General features: G+C 39.5%; 1 protein-coding gene across 2 annotated transcripts in view; it reads right to left on the bottom strand.

The window, feature by feature from the left end:
• DOCK10 (dedicator of cytokinesis 10) overlaps positions 1–13,324 on the bottom strand; it is a gene marked incomplete at its 5' end in the record, with an annotated part of 164,768 nt that overhangs the window by 2,481 nt on the left and 148,963 nt on the right. For both annotated transcript variants that reach the window (XM_083364987.1, XM_083364986.1), the window contains 5 exons: positions 1,039–1,177; positions 1,476–1,576; positions 4,275–4,465; positions 5,300–5,510; positions 6,115–6,261. In XM_083364987.1, coding sequence (XP_083221113.1) covers positions 1,039–1,177; positions 1,476–1,576; positions 4,275–4,465; positions 5,300–5,510; positions 6,115–6,261 — 789 coding nt within the window. The remainder of the gene's footprint in view (positions 1–1,038; positions 1,178–1,475; positions 1,577–4,274; positions 4,466–5,299; positions 5,511–6,114; positions 6,262–13,324) is intronic.

Genomic DNA, 13,324 nt, shown 5'->3' with positions numbered 1-13,324 from the left:
GTGCTTTTGGCCTATATGACTGGGAAGGAGAAAAGCTAGTACCCTTGATATGCCAGGATAGAATAACTGTGGTGTCTGCTCAGATGGTAAAGAATCAAGGAAACCTCCTCCACTTTGCTCTTGAGATTGTATTTCCCTTCACCTGAATTTATTACCTCTCCCTGTGTGGGTATGTGGTGTCATACGTAGCCTTTGACAGAAGAAAATGGAAGTTTAACTGCGAGTAATGTTTTCTGGGTTTTTTTTGTACACTATGACTTATTCTTACTTCTAGATATAATAACAGACCAGCATCCAATTTGATGTTATTCTGTGTACATAGATTCCAACGTAACCTGCTTTAACTTTTCACATAATCTGTGGTCAAAGATCAAAATGTATTCAATAGCATATCAAATCCTAATATGTCCCTATATTGTTAAGCCCTTCATGGATTGATTGGCCTAAAAAGAGTTACTGTATGTTTTTCTGAATAATATCAACTTAAAAATACCAAATGGATAAATATTTGTCAGAATTTGCTTTAAGAAGGAAGGAAGGAAGGAAGGAAGGAAGGAAGGAAGGAAGGAAGGAAGGAAGGAAGGAAGGAAGGAAGAGTGGGTCAACCTCTATAGATCATTGGAATTAGTCAGCATGATAGATTTTTCCCCCCTCTGATTAATGTTACTCTTAAATGATAGAAATCAGAACTGGAGGTAATAAATATTGATTAGCAGCTGAATGAAGTTGAAAGAGATAGGAATATTTGAAATGAGAATATCCTTTAGGCCAGGGGTGTCAAACTGCCAGCCTGCGGGCTGGATGCGTCATTTGGAAGCCATGCCCACCCCATTGCCGGCAATGGCAAAACAGTCCCAATACGTCTCGCGACATCACATGACATCGCGAGTTTGACATGTCTGCTTTAGACCAAGAAAAGAAGTTTGAAAATTAGCAGGTTTTCCCAAGGTGGCTCCTCAATTAGGATTTAGGCATACTTATGTGACAACCCTAATGTCTTTGGATCTGAAAATGAAATATTGAAAAATAATGGCTAACCTGTTCATTCATAATCTCTGAGAGCTCACTGAGCATGTTCTTGTAATGAGATTTCATTTCTTCCTGATATTCCAGCTGATCCTCCTTAATAAGGCGTTCATTAACTTCAAGAGCTTGTCCACATGCTTCTGTAAATTGTCTGCATAGCACAAAAGATCTCATATCTTTAATGTCAAGGCAATATGTTATAGTTTCAAATATAAAATAACATTTTGATTTCATTATGAATTAAAATGGTATAGTCATAATGGACACAGATAGTCTAGACTTTTTGAAGAATTCTGTATTTGACATCTGATGTTTTGTTAGACCAAACAAGGCCAGTTATCCTTGTGTTTATCTCTGTCTCTATCTACAAGATCTCTACGACTGTTTATCTCTATACCTCTCCCTCCCTCCCTCTCTCTCTCATCTATGTAATCTGCTGTAAAACTTACCTGAAGATTTCTTTCAGAAGTTTAACTTGGTTATCTGGGTACTTCTTAGCATTGGTTTCTTCAAGAAATGCTCGAGCATAAGCCATTGGTCCTGCATTTACCTGCAAGTCAAAGTGTGCTATGTTATACTGAGCGCTGAGGGTCAGTGCTGGCAAACGCAGATTAAAACAATTTTTCTTTTGTCACCTCCTGAAGTCCTGATCTTGTCCACCTGCTGCTGAAGAGTTTTCTAAATTGCAGATACTTCATGGAAAGGAAACATTTGCAGAATATATATGCAAAATGGGTGACTTGCTAGCGCACCTTTAATGGTTACCAGAATCTTTCCAAGATTGGGTGGTCAAAATGTTTGGCACCAATATTAAGGAACCGATTTTAAAACAACTTTAATAAATATCCTAAACTAGGGCCCAACCCTCAAAATGCTGTAAAAATAAACAATATAGCTCTCAAACCGTGGTACGTAACTAAAAGGTAGCCAGCTTAAGTTCACTGCATCAAAGTACTATCACACTAAAAGCATAATAGATAAAATAAGAATGAAAAAGTGTAGTATACTAAATTGCAGTTATCAAAATAAAAGTTAAATTGAAATGAATCTACATAGCTCTTAGTCCAATAACACTGCCTTTAGTTTATTCTTCTGACTCTCACACAATTTTATCAGTATTTAATTTAATTTAATTTAATAATATTTCTATACCGCCCTTCTCCCGAAGGACTCAGGGCGGTGAACAGGGCAAGAATAAAAATACAGGATTACAAAAGTTAAAAAAAATGATTAAATACATGCCCATATACTAAAAATACATCTTAAAACCCCAATAAAATGACAATAACAACCCCCCCCAGTCCCCTCATCAGGCCAGGCCAGCTTGTTCAAAAAAGTATGTTTTTAGCTCGCGGCGAAAGGAGCGAAGATCGGGCGCCGTCTGGAGCTCAACTGGTAGCTGATTCCATAGCTCCGGGGCGCCCACAGAGAAGGATCTCCCCCTGGGGGCCACCAGTTGACATTCTATGACCGGTGGCACCCTGAGGAGGCCCTCTCTGTGGGAACGCACAGGGCAGAGGGAAGTTGATGCCGGCAGCAGGTGTTCCCTAAGGTACTCCAGACCCCTGCCATGTAGGGCTTTGAACACCATTACTAGTACCTTGACTCTCACCCGGAAGGCAACTGGTAACCAATGCAGCTCACGGAGCAGAGGTGTAATGTGGGAGTATCGGGAGACTCCCAACACAACTCTCGCGGCTGCATTCTGTACCAGTTGGAGCTTCCGGGTGGTCCTCAAGGGCAGCCCCATGTAGAGAGCGTTGCAGTAGTCTAGTCGAGAGGTCACGAGCGCGTGAGTGACCGTGCATAGATCATCCCGGCTTAGATAGGGCCGCAACTGGCGCACCAGGCGAACCTGGGCAAAAGCCCCCCTAGTCACAGCTCCTATGTGGTCTTCCAAGGTGAGCCGTGAGTCTAGGAGGACTCCCAAGTTGCGAGCCCTATCTACGGGGGGTAATAGTTCACCCCCCATAGCAAGAGGTGGAATATCCGAATAAACCCGGGATGAAGGTATGCAAAGCCACTCAGTCTTGTCGGCGTTGAGTTGAAGTCTGTTCCTCCCCATCCAGACCCGAACCGCCTCCAGGCAACGGGACATCACGTTGAGGGCATCACTGGGGTGGTTTGGGGTCAAAAGGAAAAGCTGGGTATCATCAGCATACTGATGATACCCAACTCCAAAACCACGAATGATCTCACCCAGCGGTTTCATATAGATGTTGAACAGGAGAGGCGAGAGAATCGACCCCCTGAGGAACTCCACAAACGAGAGACCTCGCGGTCGACCTCTGCCCTCCTGCCAACACCGACTGCGAACGTCCCTGGAGATAGGAGGAGAACCACTGTAACCACTGCCTCCCACTCCCAATCCCCTGAGACGCCGCAGCAAGATACCATGGTCGATGGTATTGAAAGCCGCTGAGAGGTCTAATAGGACTAGAACAGAGGAATGTCCCCTGTCCCGAGCCCTCCAGAGATCATTCACCAGCGCGACCAATGCCGTCTCCGTGCTGTGCCCGGGCCTGAAACCCGATTGGTACGGGTCTAGATAATCCGCTTCATCCAGGACCAGAGGGAGCTGATGCGCCACCACACTCTCAACAACCTTCGCAAGAAAGCGAAGGTTGGAGACGGGACGAAAGTTGTTCAATACAGCTGGGTCCAAGGCAGGCTTCTTGAGGAGAGGCCTCACCACCGCCTCTTTCAAGACGGCGGGGAAGCTACCCTCGTTCAAAGAAGCCGATATAACTTGTCTTCACTTTTGTCTTCACTTTTCCTCTATGATACATTTCCCACTGCTTCATTGAAGAAGTGACACAGAAAAGGAAGCTGTTTTTTGATGCTGATTTTCTCATGATGACATACAAACTGTAGCAGCTTTCAAAAACTTATTCTCGGAGGAAAGGAATACAGTGGAGGTAGCATCCTAAGGCAAAAGCAGCAATCTTTATGGCAGAGGGATAATTGATGCTCTTATCAGTACCTTCATTTTACCCTTTGGCAGACCTAGCAGGAGTTATTAGGAATTGGGGATTAAATCTCAGATTTAATGGCTATCATCTATGGGTTTTTTTTAACATTGAAATGAATTAATTACTTAAATTAATTAATGTTATAATGCTTTTGAACTTCCAGCAAGTTGGGTTCTAACAACAGAAAGAGACAAACAGAAGAAGATTCTGTTTCCAATTATAAAATCCTAAATATCAAATCTTTTAAACCTGAGAAAAGGGCTGAACCGTATTTACCTTGACGCTGACACTTCCTTGTAGCTTGAGCTGGAGTCGAATCATATCTACCTCTTCCATTGTGCAAAGCTGTTTGAGTTCTGAACTTTTTTTGGACATCTCATCAATAGCTACTTCTATGGGGTTCAGTTCTGTGCTGGTCTGATTTACGACTTGTATCCTTTTCTTCACGTATGGAAATAAATGGCTAGCTGCAGTCAAAAACAAGATAAATACATCTAAGAAAATTTATTTAATATAATGTAATATATTCATAATTTTTAAAAAGCCATAATTCACACAATTAGTCCATGAATGGTTCCATTCGCTCATTCAACTGTGTGTGTGTGTTTGCATGTTTGTAGGTGTATATTTATAGTTTTCTAAAATACTCCGTAAAAGGATTACTTGCTTGCATTTATCAAATTCCAGAATAGGTGTAAGAATATCATATTCATATTTTGAAACATAGCCATTGGTAATTCAATGACAATCCCTTAAATAATTAGCAATGTGCTACAAAATATTTTTAACTATTTTTGTAAATAACAAATAACTAATTGCTGTGCTGAGTCACTTAGATTGAAAAGGGTGGTTTTACTTTATAATGATAATTTCTGCCCCTTCACTTTTTTTGTGCCCCTATAGGTCAGCACTGATTACTGTTGACTACCTGAGCTAGTCCCTGTAGTTTTCTTAGCTAGATTTTTGAAAATAGTTTGTTATTGCCTTCTACCTATGACAGAGGAAGACACAGGTCCAAGGTCACCGAGCTAGTTTTGTGCGTGAGGCAAGACCAGAACTCAGTGTTATGCCTTAACCACTACACCACATTGTTTCTCTCTCTCATGCTCTTTGTGGCCTTTAGCACTTTGAAATCATGACACTGAAATGAAACAGTGCAATTTAGGTCATTGGGTTTTTTGGGAGGGAGTGGTTATCCAATGGTCTCCTGTGAACTTTCAGAAGGCTCAGAGGCTGAGAATGGCCCACCATCCCTGAGAAATTGCCCAACCCTGCTGTGAAGAAGAATGCAGTGTCCATACTTGTCAAAATTGTCCGTCTTTTGCATTGCTCTTCTACACCCCCGTGCTTCTTTCCTGACAAGGTGAATGGCGTTTCAAACACAAAGTGGTTGATATTGTGATGCATTTCAAAGTCAGTCTTACGTTCTCCGGCTTCTTTCTCTTCAAAGAAGGGTGTGACATACGTTACTTGGATATATGCATATTTAGGATCTAGGTCTTTCGGGTTAACCTATACAAACAAAAGGGAAGACAATGCAGCAGTTAGAGACAGCAAAAGGACAAGGAAAAAAACCCTGGACTCTTGCTTTTTATGGCATATTACAGAAAGGCTGGTTAGACATTTTAAAAGATAATATATTCATAGATTTCTTTGCTTTCGGACATTTTTGAGCATAAAAGGAGCAGAACCCCTTTCTTAGATGAACAAAAAAGATTTCTAAGAAAGCCTTTGCTGCTGGCAGTTCCATAACAAATTTCAGGACCCTCCACTTTTAGTCAATTAATAGCAGGGTAATTAATGTACATAATTTTACAAATCACAGCATGTAACAAATGTTTATATTACTATCAATGGCATTATTATAATTTTTCTGATCAGAGAGATGAAATATACATAATTATATGGCCACAGCAGTGGTTATGCCTTACCAGATCCATAATTCCTCTTCATTGGTTCCAAGTTATTTGTGCTTTGAGCTTAACTGAATTTATGCTGTGAGCATGGCTCATTGTGGAAAAAAAGAATGTTTCATTTATTTTAAGTGTGCCTGGGCAAAGAACTCTGTAATAACATGAATGCTTTAAAAAAATTCTGTGGACATTTCCCAGCATACCTTATTGGAATCTTGGATTATCTTCACATTGTCTGCTCCAAACTTGTCTGCATAAAGTTTCATCAGTCGCTGAGAGATCTCAGATAGGCCTGTTAATTTGGGCTCTTTGTAAATATATTCCTTACCCTCTTCCTCTTCAAAAAAGCCCTGATTAAAAGATAAATCATAACAATTACAGTAAACTGAGTATGATTAAAACCACCTTAAGAATATACGGTGAATGAAAAATATAAGGTACTCAACTGCTAAGTATAACAAATTAATTTTTTTGAATGCTGTAGCTTATGCATGATGAAGAAATGGAATGCATTTAAAACCAAACTTCTACATTTGCACAGGATGAATATCAACTTTTACTAATAGGGAAAAAAGCCTGTGTGAAATGTGACTGGAAACATCCTTGGAGTTTTTCTATTATGTACACCCATATTTTGCAGCAAGTATGCCACCATGTGGGAGAATTCAGTAAGGATAACGAAAATTATTGGAACTAAATATTAGTTTCTTCTTTTTTTCTAAAAAACACATCTGCAGTCAAAGCTACTGTTGTATGTATGCGGGGAAGGGGACAATTGTGCAATTAAAATAATATACTAGCATTTGAAGCCATGTGTTGCTTGTTAGTTAATTCTGGGGAACTAAACTGATTTATTTGTATTAGGCAGAAAGCTGTGTTCTCATTGAAGAGAGCTGCTTGCTTCTGAAAAAATTATACACATCTGGTTTGTTAGTCAGCTATGCCCATAGGGAGTACTAATTCTTTTTGAGTTATAGATTTTAGCATTGTGCCTTTTTAAAATAGAAAGCTGCATAGTAGTTCCAATCTATAAATATACCACTCATATGAACTATTCATTGTATGAACTAATGATGCAATCCAGTACTTCATGAAATTTTGTTGTGTATGCAGACTTTGGCTATATATATCCTTTCATATTCATATCCATATCACCAGTGCTTTTTTTGTAAAAGAAAAAGGTGCCGGAACGCACACATGTCATACATCTCGCCTTGCCTACCCTACAAGGTTTCATCCACTCCGTTCTGAATGTTCTATGACAAAAAAAGCCCTGCATATCACCGTGGATGTCATTCTGAGTTTATATAATAGAGTAATGCTATCAAAGAATCCCTAGATAGTCCCAAAACGATTTAAATAAGTGGGAAATGTTTCTGATAGAGGACATTCTAGAATTCGTACTCCCTTTTTGAATTTGGGAAATGATAACTAAAGTAGAATACATAGTTTTCGTATTTAACTATACACATGGGGTGTTATTTACCTGGTTTAGTCTAGTTAATGAAAATTAGTTGTCAGTGCTGCTGTTGTTATTTTTATTAAAACCGCGAAAGTAATGTTTTTATTTATTTTGCATGACTTGCTCTAGAACTCTGGGATGCCTTTCCTGGGATGCATGTTCAGCGGTGGGGCTTCCACAGGAAGGAACATTAACTGAAGAGGAGCCCAGTGCCAGCCCACGGAACTGTCAGCTCCCTCACCAACTCTACTGAGGACATTCCAGGCTCCGTGGGAAGAGACTGGGGGTGAGAGGTCATGCTTATCTGCTGTTGCACTGGGAGAATGCCAGCCATACTAAAGTTTTTGAGCATTTGTCTCAGAACGCTTTATCACATTTCTGCATTCAGAGGCCGCACACTCATTTATTCACAAATGATAAACAATGGTCTATACAGTAGTAGTCACTTTCCATTTGTATTTTTGTAACCCCTCCCCTCTGCCCCTTTTGTGTGTGTAAGTCAGTCTTGAAGTTTTCTCGGCAAGATTTCAGAAATGGTTTGCTATAGCCTCCTTCCTAGGGCTGCGAGAGTGACTGGTCCAGATGCCCGGTCACCCAGATGCCTGAGGCAAAACTAGAACTCATAGCCTCCCAATTTCTGGAAGTCTGATGCCTTAACCACTACACCAAACTGTTTCTCTTGCTCATTCTCTTTGTGACCCTTAGCACTTTGAAGTCATGATGCTGAATCTGTAACTCCCTATGAAACAATATTTAGACACATAATAATTTTTTATTTTTTTAATTTTAATTCCATTTATATCCCGCCCTTCTCCAAAGACTCAGGGTGGCTTACAAGCTTAGCAGTAGCCTTCATTCTATGTATATGCCTGCTTATTAGGGCTTTCGCCCCCCCCAAGCGGCATTATTACAAAGTCAGCTTAATTGCCCCCAACAATCTGGGTCCTCATTTTACCTACCTTGGAAGGATGGAAGGCTGAGTCAACCTTGAGCCTGGGATGCGAACCTGCACTAATTGCAGGCAGCTGGTGTTACTTAAGGAGGCATTAGCCCACTGCACCAATCACATTAATTTTTATTCTCCTGATGAGAATAAATTATTTAAATAATTTAAATAAAGACCCAAACTATAAGAGAGAATAAGAATTCATAACATATTTATCCTCCCAAGTCCTGTAGGAAAATCCAGAGTTCAGTAATACAGATAGTCCTTGAATTACGACCACAATTGAGCCTAAAATTTCTCTTGTTAAGTGAGCCATTTGTTAATGCCCCATTTTATGATCTTTCTTTCTCAGTTGTTAAGTGAATCATTGCAATGTTAAATTAGTGGCAAAGTTGCAAAGTGAATCTCGCTTCCTCACTGACTTTCCTTGTCAGAAGATTACAAAAGGTGATCACGTGACCCCAAGACAGTGCAACCATCATAAATATGAACCAGTTGCCAAGTGTCCAAATTTTGATCACATAAACTCAGGGATGCTACAATGGTCATGTGATTTTTTTATTTTTTATTTTATTTTATTTTTATTTTATTTTAATCCCATTTATAATCCCATTTATATATAACAGTCATAAGTCACTTTTTTCAATGCCATTGTAACTTTGAATGGTCACTAAACGTGCTGTTGTAAGTCAAAGACTACTTGTATTCCTAAAAGATCTCAGAGAGACTGTTGCTCATGGAAGAGAACTGCAACTGAAAATATCTACCTCTGAGATCACTGGAAGGAACTCCTCTGATCTGGTCTTACTGGATAGACAGCACCTACTTGGAGAAGGTGGTATCCAGATCCTGACTCCTGAATGGCTTTAAAGATGACAACCAGAAGATGGTATGACATCCACAAGCAGCTTTTTCAACAACCTTCCTCTGAAAGAGGAGATTGGAGATCTCAATTGTCAGCCAGTATTGGTAGAATGAATTATAATTTCTTTAGGAGGAACCACTCTTCTGCCTCTTTCAAGGCAGATGGCATTAGCCCTTCAGCAAAAGATGCATTTACATTGCACTGGCACAATGTAATCAGTTGCCTCTGGAAGATTTCACCAATACAGTAAGGGCAGTGTCTAGCACAGGGGTAGGCAACCTCGGCTCTTTTATGACTCATGGACTTCAACTCCCAGAATTCCTGAGTCAGCTATGCTGACTCAGGAATTCTGGGAGTTGAAGTCCATGAGTCATAAAAGAGCCGAGGTTGCCTACCCCTGGTCTAGCAGATGGTGAAGCTAATGACACATAGAACATAGTTCTAAAATACCCTGCCAAGAGATGTTTACTAGGTCCATAGGTAATAATCTTTTTAGTACTACTGATTTTATTCAAATACATAGATAACAAGGTACAAATATATCCTTAGAATATTCCTGTACTTGGAAGACCATTTTCACTGATTCTTCTTTTACTCAATAGTTCTCTCAAAATGCATACAGAAAACTGAGGAAAGTCCTAAAATAACATGGAAAAGGGAGACTACTGAAGATTGCTTCCCCTCCCCATCTGCAACTGAAGCTTCTTTTGAATATGTGAAAAAAAATTCCTAGATTTGTCAATATATGAAAAATTAGGGGATCGAGGAATATTAATTCAATTTCATGGTAACAGAGGAGGAGAATACAATATTGTCAGTTTTGCCAATATGGTCTCTATTTAATAATAAAATCTGATACCTTAAAAATTCAGATCATTATCTCTGTATTGTCAAAGGCAAAGTGAATTTAAAATTGCCCTACTTGTATTGAAAACGAACGCTGCATAACTACTGTGTTCTTCCTATAAGCTCATTTTAGTTTATCAGAAAGAATCTTGATGTTTGTACAATCTCAATTTGTTTTCACAATTCTTTTCATCATAGAACAATTCATATTTTCTATCTTTACTGGCAAGAGATTTTGAGGTAGCTTTAAAAAAACAGGAGCTTTGTGAAAGTATACAATGTTCACAACAGCCTTAGGCTTACATAACTGTATTACTTTTGCTTAATTTGAGATAGTCCTGTGTTTGTCCTTTCTTCATGGAATTTAACATAGTTTCTTTGAGAATCCTTGTAATTCTCATTTACATTTTTGCATTTCAGCAGTATTTTAATGAACCATGAAATTGCAGTCCTCTATGCACTTTTCATTGAACAATTTTTCCTTGGAAACAATTAGTTTCATTATAAAGGCAAATGCTGCTCATGTGTGCCTAAATGTTAAATAGGTCACATAATACCAGTTCTGCATCTTTATGTAAAATATTCCACTGTGAAATGTTGTGAAATATATTTGCTCCTTCTAAGATATAGTGAGTAATAAATTATCAACCATATGCTTAGGGCTAGTGAAATGCCTGCAGATTGTTAAAAAGGTTTAGCTCCCTTGACTGTTTTTCAATATAAGGTGAAGTTACCTATAATATACTCAGATTCAGTTATCTGGGACAGGGCTGTCAAACTCACATTGTCACAGGAAGGTGCTGCACAAACTATTTTGTTAGTCTGGTGTCTGCACACATTAAGTAAAAAATGAATACAATAAAGAGTATCCTGGAACAATGCTAAAATAAATGGATTCAGTAAAAATCTTTACTAAAATCTGAGTTTCTTGTGAAATACCACTTTATAATACATTGATAAGAGTACACTTGGAATACTGCATCCAGTCTTGGTCATTATGAAAAAAAGATATTGAGACTCTAGAACAGGGGTCTTTAAACTTGGCCCTTTTATGACTTGTGGACTTCAACTCCCAGAATTCCTCAGCCAGCTTTGCTGGCTGAGGAATTCTGGGAGTTGAAGTCCACAAGTCATAAAAGGGCCAAGTTTGAAGACCCCTGCTCTAGAAAGAATGCAGAGAAGAGCAACAAAGGTGATTAGGGGACTGGAGGCTAAAACATGAAGAACGGTTGCAGGAATTGGGTGTGTGTTATCTAATGAAGAGAAGAACTGAGGTGACATGATAGCAGTGTTCCAATGCCACAAAGGAAAAGCATTCAACCTATTCTCCAAAGCACCTGAAGGCAAGACAAGAAGCAATGGATAGAAACTTATCAAGGAAAGAACCAATCTAGAAATAAGGAGAAATCTGCTGACAGTGAGAACAATTAATCAGTGGAATGGCTTCCCTCCATTAAGTTGTGAGTGCTCCCTCACTGGAAATTTTTAAGAAGAAATTGGACAACTACTTGTCTGAAATAGTATAAGGTCTCTTGCTTGAGTAAGATGTTGGACGAAAAGACTTCCAAAATCCCTTCCAACTCTGTTATTCTGATCATTTAGCTGGCAGTGCTTTTTATTATTGGAACCATTATTTGGCTGTATTACTGGATTTATATATAATACTTTTCAAAATAATATCAAGGATAATATAATATAGGAACATATATTACTTTAAGCTCTTCTCTCTACTGTTGAACAAAAAGATCTTTGTTTCCTTTGTTTTTTTCTCTCTCTTTTACTTCCCTTCTCTCTACTTGCCTGGCTCCCTCCCTCCCCTCCTTTTTCTCCCATACTTTGCCCAGCAGAGAGACTCACAGTGTGGCAGAGCTTATCTTCTTCCTTGAACCCTCCCCCTCCTTCCCTCTCTCCGGCACACCCAAACTCCTGGCCCATCTTCCCTGATCAAATCCTTCCTTCTTCAAGCCTCTATACTAAGGGAAGGACAGCTGTGGGAGCCCAGTGCTGCCTCTGAAGCAGCACCTGCCATGGCATGGAAGAGGGAGTGAGGCTTCCTGAAGAGTTGGGCTACTTGTAGAGCCTGGAAACCAGCTGGATCAGGATGAGGTGAGTCACCAGGACGCATCTACCTGGAAGCTTGTGCATCTGTATGATGCTCAGCACCCTGATCTGAGTTGTTACAAAGTATTGCTGTGGATGCAGAGAATCTATTTATCTTCAGAATCAATTTAATTTATAAAGCCACCCATCTATCAAAGTAACTCTGAGCAGCAAACAGAAGTAGAAACCATCAACAATGATAAAACACAACAGATCAAGCCTGCCTCATTTTAAATTGAGAAAAAACAGCCTCTCTACACATCCATGTCAAAGTTCCAGAAATTCCAGCCTGACCCCGGAGTCTGAGAGAAGAGGCAGAGCTTCATGGCCTTCTGAAAAATTCATAAGGCTGGGGCTGTATCTCTGAAAAGGCAGAGTTAATAGGGCAGGTGCCATTAAGACACACTTCCTAGGAGCCACCAATTAACATTGTCTCATGGGGGCGGGGGGGGGGGGAGAACTGAAGCACATCTGCTCTGCCATTGCGGGTGGGAAATGGGGTACAAGTTTGAAGTCCCTGCCTTAGTATAAAAAAGTATGGGTTCTTTTAGATCACGACCAGCTCTTAATACATTTTATTGCAACATACAGATCAAGGAAAAAATAAAGATACTAATTGAACAAAGGGTGTCAACACACTCAAGTTGATTTCAAAGTAACAGAATTTTTAGGTAAACTACTATAGCCAATTAATGAAGTAAGATCTTTCATTTTTGAAGAAAGATAATATAATAAAGTGTGTTGGGAGAGCTACTGGTGCACATAGGGGCACCCACAAGGACTATGCTGCCTACCTATGAACAGATGTTCGTATTTAGTTGCAAGGAAATCAAAGTTACTTTATGTAGGGTCATTCTATTTGTTTTCCACTACTTGATACTTGCCAGTCTGGGTGGCCCAACCAACTGAAAGGCTTCATGTTGATGAAAGCTACATGACAAAGGTTTGCATTTTTTTTGAGTAACCTGATACATACACCCCAAAGTAGTAAACCAAGGGCAAAACTATTAGGCATGCATGAAAAGATAATATACTTTTACTGAAAACAAGTATAATGTAGCATAGGAGTTCCTACACTTTTTGCCATGTCCCTGCCTGTGTAGTCTTAATGTACAGATCTTCCCTGAAAAAGCCAAAGACCAAAATGGAGACAAATGAGCAATTAAAACAATACAATTAAATTTTGGGAAAGGT

Source organism: Vipera ursinii (genome assembly GCF_947247035.1).
Source record: "Vipera ursinii genome assembly, chromosome: 5".
Classification (NCBI taxonomy): domain Eukaryota; kingdom Metazoa; phylum Chordata; class Lepidosauria; order Squamata; family Viperidae; genus Vipera; species Vipera ursinii.
This window is presented reverse-complemented; position numbering and strand designations above follow the sequence as displayed.